The sequence below is a fragment of the Saccopteryx bilineata genome, chromosome 7, assembly GCF_036850765.1.
Source record: "Saccopteryx bilineata isolate mSacBil1 chromosome 7, mSacBil1_pri_phased_curated, whole genome shotgun sequence".
NCBI lineage: Eukaryota > Metazoa > Chordata > Mammalia > Chiroptera > Emballonuridae > Saccopteryx > Saccopteryx bilineata.
The window spans coordinates 21,058,786-21,073,700 of NC_089496.1; the positions used below are offsets into that span (position 1 = coordinate 21,058,786).

At 39.0% G+C, this 14,915-nt stretch overlaps 1 protein-coding gene across 1 annotated transcript; it reads left to right on the top strand.

Moving 5' to 3' along the window:
- The first annotated feature begins 4,786 nt into the window (after nt 1–4,786).
- On the top strand, nt 4,787–14,713 carry STEAP1 (STEAP family member 1). Its single transcript, XM_066239094.1, has 5 exons — nt 4,787–4,899; nt 8,458–8,566; nt 10,891–11,400; nt 12,283–12,447; nt 14,354–14,713. Exons 2-5 carry the CDS (start codon nt 8,486–8,488, stop codon nt 14,615–14,617), a joined length of 1,020 nt encoding a protein of 339 aa, XP_066095191.1. The 5' UTR covers nt 4,787–4,899; nt 8,458–8,485; the 3' UTR covers nt 14,618–14,713.
- Nucleotides 14,714–14,915: the final 202 nt, after the last annotated feature.

Below are 14,915 nucleotides of genomic sequence, written 5' to 3' on the forward strand. Positions count from 1 at the left end.
AAAAAATTGTATGACTTCAGTTATATATGGAATCTAAAAATAAACTAAACTCTCAGAGTCTTCCCCTGGGTGTGTGGGTACAAACAAAGGTAGGTAAAAAGAATGCTCCTTATAAAGCAAATAACAGTGTGGAAGTCCCGGGTTCAATTCCCAGCCCATGCACACAGAAGTGCCCGTCTGCTTCTCCACCATTGCCCCTGTCCTTTCTCTCTATCTCTCTCTTCCCCTCCTACAGCCAAGGCTCCATTGGAGCAAAATTGGCCCAGGCGCTGAGGATGGCTCCATGGCCTCCACCTCAGGTGCTAGAATGGTTCTGGTTGCAATGAAGCAACATTCCAGAGGGGCAGACCATCTCCCCCTAGTGGGCTTGCTGGGTGAATCCCAGTCAGGCATATGCAAGTGTCTGTCTCTCTGCCTCCCTGCTTCTCACTTAAGAAAAATACAAATAATAATAATAATAATAACAAAAGGATGTGTGCCCACAGTTTGGGTATATGATGTCTAGACATTCATGGGCTCCAAATTGTGCCCTATACAACTTTACTGAGACTCAAAGCTAAAATTACATTCCACAAACATTTACCATGAGTCTGTTCCACCAATTGCTAAATTACAAGAGACGCAAAGATAAAAATAGCAAGGTCTCTGCTTCTTAATGCTCATAATTTGATGAGGGTAACAGGAACAACATATAAAAATTTTCAAGACAGCCTGACCAGTGGTGGCACAGTGGATAGAGTGCCAACCATGATGCTGAGATGCCAGGTTCAAACCCCGAGGTCACCAGCTAGAGCACGGATTCACCTGGCTTGAGCACTGGTCCGCTGGCTTTAGTGCAACATGATACTGGGGTCACTGTCTTGAGCCCAATGTCACTGGCTTTTAAGTAAGAGGTCACTGGCTTAGCTTGATCACCCCAAGTCAAGGCACATATGAGAAGCAATCAATGAACAACTAACATGACACAACTATGAGCTGATGCTTCTCATCTTTTTCTCCTCTCTCTCTCTCTCTCTCTCTCTCTCTCTCTCTCTCTCGCCCTTCCTGTCTCTCCACCCCCCTTCTCTCTCTCGCTCAAAAATAAATCTTTCTAATACAGGCAGACCCTAAAAAGTTCTGTACTATAACATCAAACAAGCTAGGGTATGGGCTAAGCTACTATAACAAAGAGGACAAAGATAATGATTTAAAGAAGAGAGTTTATTTCATTATCATGTATTGTTTGAAATGGAGAAGTGAGGAAAGGAGAAATTGCCTGGTTTAAGTAACAGTATGAAGATGATTAGCTCTTTTCTTTTGGCAAATGACTCTTTTTTTTCTTTCCATAAGGTATACTACCTTCACAACCACCCAGTATAAGTCTTCAATATCCTGGTATTTTACTCCCAATGCCAGGACATACTTTTATAAACGTACTGGGATATTTAGTCATAATAAGATGTAAGCAAAAAGGTTAAGTGTGGTATCATTTCTAGAGCCTTCATCCTTTTTATAGATCACAACAGATTTAGACAACAGAATATATTTTGTCGTGGAATTTTGAGCATCATTAAGCAGTATTTAATCAGAGATGAATCTGTGAGCCTCGATACAACCCACCCAATCTTAAAACCCACCTAGAGCAGATGTTCACTGTTAACTGTATTCATGAAATATAGAGTTTTTAAAACCTTCAATCCCAAAGGCAGACCTTCTCTTTACCCCTAATTGGCCTCACATACAGACACAGGAGATAACAGGCCACATACTTTCAGCATCACTCTAATAGCAGCTCTCAAACTAGTAAAGAGAATTTATCATATAAAGTTAATAAAATCAGAAAATTAGGCCAGCAGAGTTTTACTATGTCTGTGCTAAAATAATCATTTTGATAAAATATTTCTCCATGAACTTTAGGTAATTTTTGCTTCAGCTTAAGATGAATCTCACTATTCTTACATAGGATGATGTAGACTTGGAAATATTGTTGATCATTATTGAATTACTGTGCCCTTAAGAGTAAGTTTGATTTCAAAAAAAAGATAAACTAAATATACTTCTTGTCATCCTCTTACAATTTACTGTTTATTACTCATTGAGATTATCTTTAACAGCATGATCATTTTTATATTGCAACAAAGTGAAATGCTCAGTCTCTCTGATTCCATCTTGCTCAAATCTGCATAGCTCCCATGACCTTCAGGCTCATAGCTCCTGCTTTAGCCATGCTGATCATTAGAGGAACTCTGCTTGGAGCTTGAGTTCCTTCCTATTTTCCTTTTCTTGATATAAAAGAAACCTAAACTCTGTACTTTCTTTAGATGGATCTGATGAACTACTAGGGCTCTTACCTTTTTGGTTGCCACCTTCTTGATCAATAAACCTTTCCTTATGCTGAAGTCTGACATTTTGAGTTTTGGCCTTTAACAGCATCGGACACATGGCCTTTGGACTGGTAACAATTTTTTCTTTGACATCGAGAGAGAGAGAGAGAGAGAGAGAGAGAGAGAGAGAGAGATGAGAATCATCAATTTTTCATTGCGGCTCCTTAGTTGTTCCTTGATTGCTTTCTCATATGTGCTTTGATGGGAGGGGGGATTCCAGCTGATTCAGGACCGGTTGCTCAAGCCAGTAATGTTGAGCTCAAGCCAGCGACTTTGGTGTCATGTCTATGATCCCATGCTCAAGCCCACAATCCTGCACTCAAGCTGATAAGCCTGCACTCAAACTGATGAGCCCACGCTCAAGCCAGCCACGTTGTGGTGTTGAACCTGGGTCCTCAGCCTCCCAGGCTGATGCTCTATTCACTGCACCACCTCCTGATCAGGCTAGGTATTACACTTTTAGCTTGAAGATACGTGGTTTTCCACAGTGATACTGGTTTTGAAAAGTATGTGTTATGAGGTTGACTCAGAATATTTTCAGATGCATTGACTTTGTATTTATTAAAAATTTTTCTTTTTCATTTAATTCATATCCAAATCACAGGTTATTTGTATGGATAAATTGTAGACATTTCTTCTGTAATTTTAAATCGTAATAACTCAATGAAGTTCTTTAATACCATCTTTTTAAAATTCAATATTGTATTGCCTTTATTATATCTACAACTAATTTAATTAGTAAACCTCACATTTTCAATCATTTTTCTTTAAACATACTATATTTATCCAACACCATAAAATATTGAACAACAACAACAAAAAACTTTCAGAAGACGAAGAGGAATAAAATTGTTCTAATAATAAAACAAAAATATTTGGGGCTTGATTTTAAATGCTTTACTTGGAAGATGAAAAGCAGTTTTAAGTGGAACTTGCTATAATTAGCCAATTTATATTAATATAATAATACTTCATTGCCCTCTTCATATGCAAATAAATTTTGGGGGAAAAAAGAATGACCTTTGTTCTACCAAAACTTAAAGAATAAAAGTATATTGCTTTGTTTGACCATTTAAAGCCTATGCTAATTTTAAAAATTCACCGTTTAGATACACTTAACAACTTGTCTTAATTCTTGGTAGTCTGTGTTATAAAAAACACATTTCTTTTGCTAAAGCTTTTTAAAAGTATTTTCACGTTTCACTAGGAATGAAAAGTGTAAGATTCTATTCCTACCACAAGGCGTCAGTCCACGGTAATTTAATCTTCGAAGGGTTTTAACATTACCCTGTGTAAAGTCAATAACTACCAAAAAAAATAATACATACTATTAAAACAAGAATAGCCCACGCAGTTGATAAAGCACAGATCTGGAAGGCTGAAGTTGCAGGTTTGAAACCCTGGGCTTGACAGGTCAAAGCATATACGGGAAGCAACTACTACGAGTTGATGCTTCCTGCTTCTCCTTTCTCTATAAAAATCAAATTAAAAAAAAAAAAAAAAAGAACAACCCCAGGAACCCTCTCTATGAGTAAAGGTCAATCATGATGAAAAATGGGTGAGCGTTCATTTTCCTTTACTTTTTCTAACCAGACTAGTTCTGGAGATGTTGTACACCAAATAGCCAAATATTGCAGTTCAGGTCTCGACGTGCTTCCCTGAGTCTGGTTCCAACTCAGAGGAGTAAATCACTGGTTCACATTCTTTCTCCATACCCCTGATATTTTTAAAACGACGTAACATTTAGTGACAGTAACTATTCTAATGTTTGGAGTCCTTGTTTGAGTTATAGTATGGGAAGTTGAAGGGAGGGAGTAAACGCGGGGTTTAAGGACCCCGCCATCAGTCAGCTAGGGGATAAGGTGTGTGAGGTTTGGGTACAAGATTTGGACGGCTGGAAAGGGAAGTCACTCTCAGACGCTCAGATTCATATTCCTCAGCTCTAAGTAACAGCTATTCAAGGGCTCATGTGAAATTTAAAATGAACTAACTAAACTTTAAAATGGTCCATCGCAAAGTGTGATGTGAGCGAGCTTCGGCATCACCTGGGAACTTGTTAGAACGCAGACTCTCAGGCTCATCCAGACCTTTTGGGCTGGAAAACGGGGCGGGGGAGGGGACGACAAATAGGGATTCTAATAAGCCCTAGTTGACACACGTTAACGTCTGAGAACCAGTGCTGTGATGTTCGTTGTGAGGGAGATTGAAGAAAGGCGAGCAGAGGGAGGGCGTGTAGGCGACCTCCGGCGGACAGGGCTATTGGAAAGAAAAACAGAAAACAAAAACGAAAGCGGCCAGGTTGCAACGTAGCGGAAATCCTAAATTCGGCCGCGGGGACCTGCGAGGACAGCCCCTAAGGCAGGAGCCGCGCGGACTCCAGGCCCCCGCAGGTGGCGCTAAGCCGGCGGCTGACACGGGGGCGGGGTCTGCGGCGGGAGCCAGGCTGCGCGCCCTTGGGCTCCGGCGTCGCGTGGGACTGATCCCTCCGGACAGCTGCTGCGGCCGCCGCTCAACCGTCCGGTCACGCCGGGAAGCGGTGAGTCCCTGGGGTCACCCAGCTCCCCGCTGGCTCCCCCATCTGTGGGTGTCCCTGCGCGGCCGCGCCGGCTCCCCGGCACCGGGACGGCTGGAGCCGGTTGCGAGCCGGCACGGGACCCCGGCGGCGGCGCCCGGGCGAGCGCAGCTCAATCCGCCCCTTGTGCGCCGCGCCAGGGCGCGCTGCCTTCCTGCCCAGCCCTCGGCGGAGCACACCGCTCCGCTGTGGCCGCTCGGGGGCTGCCTGCCAGGGACTCACAAGGAAGCCTTTCGCTGGGGGATCGGGCGATAGGATGGGTCGTTTGTTCTTACGTTGGGTTCTCATGACACGTTTGCCAACTTGGCAAAATCACCCCTTGTTTGCATCGCATTGATGGATGATTGGTGCATAGTACTTAAAATTGCGAAATTTGTCTTCAGATTTCCTAGTAACAGGAACTTTTCATTTTAAGTACTTGAAACATTAGTCTACTCTTTTCTGGATTGCGGTTCAAGTTCCTTCCAGACAGTCAATCAAGGCTTTATTTATTTATGTCCTGGGTCAGATTCACTGGAAGGAGTTTGTAGAGGTAAAATTTACACTTACAAATTCATTTCTCTGATCTTTTTGTAAAAGAAAAAAAAAGATATATATATTACATCAACATACTGACATTTAATAAGTCATTCATTTAGCACAGAATGTTAAGCGCAGAGAAGATCCAGTGCTTTAAAAAATAAAATAAAAAACCAGCCCAGTGAAGAAAAACATCACCCCTTCACATAGTTAAATGTGGTGATGAAAGTGCGCCCTTGGAAGTATAAGTTTGGAAATGCAATGCAACCTACAATGTATTCCAGTCATTGAGTTTCTTCATATTCTAAACTCTTTGACATAAACATGAGTCAGTAGGGCTGTGTCAATATTTAGCAGGAACGTCAGGTCAGCCTTCCTGTTGCAGTAAAATGGAACAGTCGCATCAAAAATATGCTTTGTTTTTGAATGGGGATGAAAGTTAAAGAGCTTTGGGTCAAATCCTAGAGTTCCTAATATCTGAACACTGTGTTGGTCCCTGTATATTTTTTCTTTATGAGAAAATTTCACTGTAGAATTTAAATTATATATTTGGTTTGTCTGATGGAAACCAACATATTTTGTTTATATGCCATTTCATTTTCTTGGCTTCTGGGCACAAAGTTGACTGTGGGCTGCACAGTCAACAAGCCGCCTCACTGCCCTGGGCGTTTCCTTGGCTTTGCTCATCAACATGGACTCCCTGCCCTGCAGATGAATGAATGGCTGGATACTTCTCCAGGGCCACTCTGGCTTTCCGCCCTGTGTAAAGTTGCCCTCAATCAGCAAAAACTGCCAACTTGCTAAATGTCCCGGGACCAGATTTAGAAGAGAGCCATTACCCTCCCCTTGCCACCATCAGTCAAAAAACTTTGTCCTCCTTTAGGACTCAGTACACAACCGTGTGCTCAGTTCTTGAAATGTCTGCCTTCCCTCCTAGATGTTGAGGTTTTTGATAGCAGAGGCTTCATCTCATTTAACTTTGTATTCCCACTGCCTGACATTGTTGTTCACAAATAGTTAATGAGTTAATATTGAATAAGTGTAGGTTGTATGTTAGCATCTTTGCATCCTGCAGGACAACTCACAGTTAAAACTTCTAAATTGTGTGAAATATTTCTTGTTTAATTACAGTAGGTAAAACTTCTATTCCTACACACATTTACACACCCCAGATTATTGTCTTTATAATGTTGGCTAAATCACCAAATTCTTTGGAATAATACTTCTTAAGAGAAAACACTATAAGCTCCTCCAGAGCAGCATGAAGTCTCATTTCTCTTTTCCTCCTCAGTATCTATCATTGAGTTCATAAACACTTGATGATTGCCATCTGCTCTACTCAGAACTCTTTCAAATGCCAATGTGATAAACCCAACTCAGACAAAGTTAAGCAAAAAAAGGAATGTATTGTCTTGTATGCCGCAAGGACTCTTCTATGTCCCTATTTCTTGCTGTGTTTCTGTATCTGGGCTTTCCTCTGTCTTATTGATGACATCTTCCTTCTTACAGCATGTAGAATTTAGCATAGTAGGCTTCTAGTATCTCAACTAAAAATGTTAGACATATCTTCACATCTTCCACTTCCATGTATAAATCTCAAAGAACTTGAATTGGTCAACAAGGGTTGTGTGCCATCCTAAAACCAATCAATGTGATCAAAGGAGTAGAAAACTGTGATTAGCCCAGACTGAGTCATGTATCCACTTGAATGACCAAGGAAGAGAGATTTCCCCAAATGGAGGAAATGTTTTATTTTTTTTTTTTAATGGGAAAAGAACGTGGGTCTCCTCAGCATGAATATTGTGAAATTTAAAAATAAATAATATACAGAAAATGTTCTCAGAGCATTTAAACAAGGACAAATATTGGCATTATGTAAAAATGGCTCTTCTTTATTCTTGGTTAAGATCAAACTTTTAAAATTTGGAGAATGTTTTAAGAATTTTAAACTATTCCTGGAAACAGCTTTTCACTTAATGAAGTATTGCAGGCACGCTAAAATTCAGACACACTTGGAATGTTTTCTCTCAATGAAATTGTTGTATATCTAATCTACCTTTCTTTTTGAATTTCATAAAGTACCAATTGGCAATGTATTCCTCTGGAAATAAATTTAGAACAAATAATCTAAATTGATCTCATTTGATTGTAATAAAAACAAAGAATAATACTGTGACATTTTTATGTTTCTCTTCCCTAAATACGTTATTCCAAGCCTAAATGAGGATCTGTGATGGGTGTTAAGGAAGATTCCTTTACAGGGTAGGGAGTTTGACAAAATCCATTTCCACAGCATTGACCAGGATAGAGGGTATGTCAGGGATTGAACACAACTCAGCAACCCCAGCGGAAATAAACCAGCAATTCATGTTTTACCAACAAAAACCAGCCTGGTACTCCAATGGGAAAATGGCGCTCTGGAAATTCTTCCTTTAGGTCCCTTATGCCACTGTCAGGGCTCACCTTACCAAGAGTGTCCAATTTTTTCACTGTCTGAAACTCAGAATACATTTGCCCAAAAATAATTTATTATTTCAGATTCTATGTCAAACCCAAAAGCCTATTAAATACAACTTCTTGAGGTATAATCTCGTATCGGCTAACTCCAACCTCCATTGATAACATTGTTACACTTAGAAAAATGCATTCCTAATTCTATTTACCTTTGAGGGGAGTAGCCTTTCCTCTAAATGAGCACCTGAAGTTAAATTTCCCTAAAATAAAAGATAACATCCAACCGTTTGAATTCCTAATAGAGACATCTAGGTCATACATTGTATTGCTAGTTGGACAAAGTAAAGCAGTTGCTGTTTATACAAGGACCATGGTTCACACTCTTACAGATTATAATGTGAAGTTAAATTGTAAGTGTCACCAACTGTATTTTAATTGTACTATATCTGCCATTCTAGTCCTTATATGAGTAAATTGTTGATATTTCCCAGTCAAACACTATAGTAAAGAACATAGACTTGAAGAAGATAATTATTTTTATTTTCATAGGTGGCTGAAGCCATATTTTATAGAGTTCATGGAAATTGGACAAAACGTCAGAAACCAAGAACTTTGGAAAATGAAGCCTACGAGAAGTCTAGAAGAAGATGATTATTTGGTAAAATAATAATAATTAAAATCTATAAACATAACCAAAATGCTGTTCTATATCTCATAGTGTCGGAAAAGTGATTTTTCACCCTAGTCTGCTGATATCTTCACACTGATTCATGTCACTGATGTTAGGATGGGTGAAGTGCCATAGGAGAGTATACCTTGACTGCTGCCATGGATTTAGCTGGATAACCTTGAATGAGTCACTAAAAATCCTGGGTCTTGGTCTATCTGTAAAGTAACAAAGTTGGACTATATCATCTCCAAAGTCCTTCCATTTTCTTTCAACATTGTGTGTGTGTGTGTGTGTGAGTGTGTGTGTGTGTGTGAGAGAGAGAGAGAGAGAGAGAGAGAGAGAGAGAGAGAGAAACAGAGGGACAGACAGGCAGGAAGGGAAAGAGAAGAGAAGCATCGGTTCTTCATTGGACTCCTTAGTTGTTCATTGACTGCTTTCTCATATATGCCTTGACCTGGAGGGGGGGGCACAACAGAGCAAGTGACCCCTTGCTCAAGCCAGTGACCTTGGACTCAAGCCAGGGACCTTGGGCTTCAAGCCAGGGACCTTGGGCTTCAAGCCAGCGACCTTGGGCTCAAGCCAGGGATCTTGGGCTTCAAGCCAGCGACCATGGGGTCATGTCTATGATTCCACGCTCAAGCCAGCGAACCCGCACTCAAGCTGGTAAGCCCACACTCAAGCCGGATGAGCCCACGCTCAAGCTGGAGAGCTCGGGGTTCCAAACCTGGATCTTCTGCATCCTAGTCCAATGCTCTATCCACTGTGCCACAACCTGGTCAGGCTTCTCCCAACATTCTATGAATCTTTCAGAAGAATCACCAATGCCCCTATACCAGTAGTTTTGCAAGCATTTATTTTTTAATAGGCACAGTGGCAGCTTACCAAAATATCAAGTTAATTAATGATGCACTGTTTAACCAAATAAATTCAATCTTAGAATAAGAATCACTGGTCCCTCTTTAGATTAAATGTTTCTGACTACATTATTAGCTGCAAAAGTAGTAGAAATTTTTGGTTTCAAACTCTTTTTACCTTTCTAAGTGATCTCAACTGCAGTCTTAACAGAAATAAATTATTTTACCTTAATTATTTTATAAGCAAAATAATATAAGCACATATTTTGTGCATAAAATGAAATCATTTTTATTTGTCAAATTAACTGTCTTACTTCCTGATTCATAACTCTTCACTCTTAACCAGAAAATTGATCTCAGTTGATTGTACTTAGATTGTTTTAATGTGAATTGATGACAGGCTCTATATCATATTCAACCTCTTCTAAATGGAAGAATTGGATGTAACAGTGATTTATTATTAAAAGTGAAAGTCAAATGGTGAGAAGTCAATTTTAAACACCAAAAATTATAGAGAACTATGTGAAGTAAAGTTACCATGCATAAAATGAGGAAATGAACAGGATGATTTTGAGCATTAAAATATTATGGTTCTACATATAGAGCTATATAAGAAATGAGGAATAACATATTGGCTGAGAAAGTAAATTTATTCATAAAGTAATGCAGTATGAAGTACTCTGATATAATTTGCCATTTTGAGGTGTTTTTACTTTTAATCTGCTGGTATATCTGCCAATTGAGGAAATGATAAAATATTCACCGTAACCTTTTGAATTGTTTACTAACCAAAAACACAACTGTGTAAAGGAGTATAACTTTCACAGGAAATAGAACATTCCTGTGGGATTTAACTACTTATATAGATAGCCTTTGTAATTCCAATAGCCTATTTGTCAGTACTTACACAAATAAGATATTTTAGAAATATAAAATCAAAGTACAAGACTACATGATGGAAATTATAGATTTTTTAAAGTAGTAATGACTATATTATTCCTGATTTTCTATATTTGAATTAATGAAGAATTCACTCTTCATTTTTTGCCAAGAGTTACCCAGTAACCAATAAAAATATTTTAAAAACAGCACAACTGTTACAGTTTACAAGCTTCATTATTTTTACCAAAGATTACTGGATTTGTTTGTTTGTTTTTCAATTTTACTGTCCTAGTTGCATTATTGCATCTTTCTATGCCTTCAAGATAGAAACACAATGTCCTAAGTGTTAGTGGGGATACCTGAAGCATGTATTTCTTTTGAAAGGTGAATAACAAATGAATGGAGAACCCCAACATAGCTAAGTAGACCTTTGATTAGTGCTACATAGACTATGTCGTCTCTTGAGCTAACCGGTAGCCAAAAGTCCATTTTCACCAATAAGTCTGATGAGCAATAAGTAATTAGCAATAAGGAAATCCCATTGTTTGAACTTTAAGATGTTTCTTTTCTTTGCAGAATAAGAACTCTGGAGAGACCAGTGCGCTGAAAAGACCTGTGCTCTGGGACTTGGACCGAACGACCCTTGATGGCTTTGAGTGCCCTCAAAAGCTTCAGCACAAACAGGAACTCTTCCCAGAGTGGCACTTGCCAATGAACATCGCTGCTATCTTATCATCTCTGACTTTTCTTTATACTCTTCTGAGGGAAGTAATTCACCCTTTTGTAACTTCCCGTCAACAGTATTTTTATAAGATTCCAATCCTAGTCATCAACAAAGTGTTGCCAGTGGTCTCCATCACCCTCCTGGCACTGGTATATTTGCCAGGTGTGATAGCAGCATTTGTACAGCTTTATAACGGAACCAAGTATAAGAAATTTCCACATTGGTTGGACAGGTGGATGCTAACAAGAAAGCAATTTGGGCTTCTCAGTTTCTTCTTTGCTGTACTGCATGCAATTTATAGTTTATCCTATCCGATGAGGCGATCCTACAGATACAAGTTGCTAAACTGGGCATATCAGCAGGTAGGATGACGAGATTGACAATACCACTAAACCAAAAAGTCTAAGGCACCTAACACAGTGGTCCCTAACCCCCGGGCCACGGACCGGTACCGATCCGTGGGCCATTTGGTACCGGTCCGCAGAGAAAGAATAAATAGCTTACATTATTTTCGTTTTATTTATATTTAAGTCTGAACAATGTTTTATTTTTTAAAAATGACCAGATTCCCTCTGTTACATCCATCTAAGACTCACTCTTGACGCTTGTCTCAGTCACGTGATACATTTATCCGTCCCACCCTAAAGGCTGGTTTGTGAAAATATTTTCTGACATTAAACCAGTCCGTGGCCCAAAAAAGGTTGGGGACCACTGACAGATTTACTCTTTTGCATGTTAATATCAATACCTTAAACACCTGCTGAAACCCTGTATTGAGAAAGGAATCTGCCTTTCAAAATGTTTTCTTATTACTCTTCATTTGGGCTTTGGTTGTATAGGTTTATATCGATGAATTTATTTTAAGTTGAAAATAGTATAACTTTAGCAATAGAAACAAGTATTCATGGACAAGTTCATATTTCAGTTTTCTACCACCTTCACAAGATTACTTTTTAATGCTAATTTTCCTTATTTCCTGCTTATTTAAAACATGTACATGTATATTACCATTCTAACCATTAAATAATTATTATACAAATAAAACATTATATCAGTCTTGCATTTAAGGAAAGCAATTAATAGTTCGTATGCCCTTTCTTTTAGAGGAATGCAAAAACAAGTCCTAATTTTGTAGAAGCCCCTAGTTACCAGGCCTCCCCTGCAGCCAGAGCGAGTGTGGAAGGAGGTTTACACGCGGGAACTAAGTCCTCTTGACATTCCTTCCCCTTTTCACCCCCTGGTAGGTTCAGCAAAATAAAGAAGATGCCTGGATTGAGCATGATGTTTGGAGAATGGAAATTTATGTGTCTCTGGGAATCATGGCACTTGCAATACTGGCTCTGTTGGCTGTGACATCTCTTCCATCTGTGAGTCGCTCTTTGACATGGGGAGAATTTCAATACATTCAGGTAAATAAAATACAAAACGATTCTTTTACCTCAGAGAGGTAAATCTTCTCTTTGTGCTTATAATATCATCAAGTATACTGAGTTTACCCCATAAAAAATAACAAATGGTTTTCCAATAGCAAAGATCCTATACTTATTCCAATTCATGAGATACTCTCCTATCTTCTTCCTTATTGCTACTAACTAGAAGTGTTTTCCAAACATAAATAAAAGGCATTACTCAAAGGAAAGTATTTCTAACACTTGAAACTTAATAGGCTGCCTGACCAGGTGGTGGCACAGTGGATAGAGCGGTAAACTGGGATGCAGAGGACTCAGGTTCGAAACCTCGAAGTTGCCGGCTTGAGTGTTGACTCATCTGGCTTGAGCAGGGGCTCACCAGCTTGAACGTGGGGTCACTGGGATCATAGAAATAACCGCATGGTTGCTGGCTTGAGCCCAAAGGTCACTGGCTTGAAGCCCAAGGTTGCTGGCTTGAGCCCAAGGTCGCTGACTTGATTGAGCAAAAGGATCGCTTGCTCTGCTGTAGCCCCCGGTTAAGGCACATATGAGAAAGCAATCAGTGAACAACTAAGGAGCTGCAACAAATAATTGATGCTTCTCATCTCTTCCTCTTTCAGTCGGTCTGTCCCTATCTGTCCCTCTCTCTCTGACTCTTTGTCTCTGTGAAAACAAAAATCTTGGTAGGCAATTTGCCATCTGTCTAATAACTGTAATTGTGATATTTTAGAAATCTAATATGGATTTTTAGTTCCCAAAAAATAAAGATATTCTTTTGCCTATCACCTAATTGGATTCATGCCTTTTTAGTTACACAACTTTGTACTATCCATAAAGTATTCTCTCTCCTTGAAATATGGAGTTATATCTACCAAAGTTATTCTAATATCAAATTTGAAATGTTGCTTTTTCCAAATTACATTTTATGTAGTTTACTCACTTGAAGCTTCTCAGTGTTCTTGGAATTCCAGCTATCTCAGATGTACTGAGGTTAATCTCCCAGTAGTAGATTACACCCTACAAAGGGCTGTGTGCCAGGATTCACAAGGGATTCGTGTCAGTCAAGATTCAAATGGCTAAATTTAATTAAGTCATAAGCATGGCCAAGATTTTTTAAATTACATAGCTGTAGAGACATCTTTGTCTGAGTGGACATCTTTGGCAATTCCCACAAAATCAGGCATTCACTACTATCCTTTCTACATGTTCATACATACACTCCTACAAATGCTTTATCAGGACATCTGATTGGGCTCAAAACTATGTCTTCATCTGAATTATTCCAATGTGGCTTAGGGACGGTGCAATATTTCCCAAGTACAGTATTTGCTGGTTTTGTAAGTTCAGCCTAATAGCTTTGGAGTTCTCTGATCCTCATTAAATAACTTTCTTTGCTCTGCCTGTCACACATATGCTGAACACTACTTTCCAAATTTAGTTAGGAATTCAAGCACTGCATCTTGACAACAGAGCACATGTCACTATGTGCACAACGCCCAGCTCATACTAAGTATACAATACACATTTGGTCAGATTAGTCTTTAGCCAGTCACATGTATTCCTAGAAACTTCATTTACAATCTGAGAACTGATTAGTCTCCGATTTACAGTGGAGAAAGGAAGATAGTGTTATTGATTAGCTGAGACTGAAAGAAGGATGGTTGTGAATTTCCTTAATTTAAATAGCCTGGAGATGAACACAGTACCAAAAGTAAGGTAAGGTGGGGACATGTAAAAAAGAGTGGAAAGATGATACAACAAGGGTACGTTGTTGAGAAATATAATAGAAAAACCATTATAGACTAATGGAAGAATTTTCAAGCAACAGAACAGATCCAGGTGAAGTAAGATGGAATAAATTCTTTTTGAACCAATCTTTACCAAGATAATTTTTCTTCTTTTGCAGAGCAAGCTAGGAATTGTTTCCCTTCTACTGTGCACAATACATGCCTTGATTTTTGCCTGGAATAAATGGGTAGATATAAAACAATTTGTATGGTATACACCTCCAACTTTTATGATAGCTGTTTTCCTTCCGATTGTTGTCCTGATGTGTAAAGCCATACTATTCCTGCCGTGCTTAAGAGTGAAGATACGGAAGATTAGATTTGGTTGGGAAGATGTCACCAAAATTAATAAAATTGACATTGAGATGTCTTCCCAGTTGTAGAATGACTGTTTACAACATTTTCCTTCAAATTTGATACATTTTATCATTAACATTTCAAATTTGTATTTGTTTAATAAAATGACCATTGAGAGTCTTCATGTGTCTCTTTGTTTCTGAGTGGTGAGTTTGAAATTTGTGTATTTCCTTTCAGAGTTGATTCAAAGCAAGAAATAATCTTCAGCACATCCTTTATGTTCAAGTAAAGCTGAATAATCACATCTGATTTGTCAGACTGTATAACATTATAAATAATAAAAGGCCTTGAAATACCAGAACTTGCTACTCATTAAAAGGTATC

What these genes read in the sequence shown, in the direction of transcription:
- STEAP1 (XM_066239094.1), top strand. Translation starts at nt 8,486, where the DNA reads ATGGAAATTGGACAAAACGTCAGAAACCAAGAACTTTGGAAAATGAAG. An exon ending in TAGAAGAAGATGATTATTTG is followed by an intron (nt 8,567 to 10,890) that starts GTAAAATAATAA and finishes TTTTCTTTGCAG; the next exon opens with AATAAGAACTCTGGAGAGAC. An exon ending in GAGAATTTCAATACATTCAG is followed by an intron (nt 12,448 to 14,353) that starts GTAAATAAAATA and finishes CTTCTTTTGCAG; the next exon opens with AGCAAGCTAGGAATTGTTTC.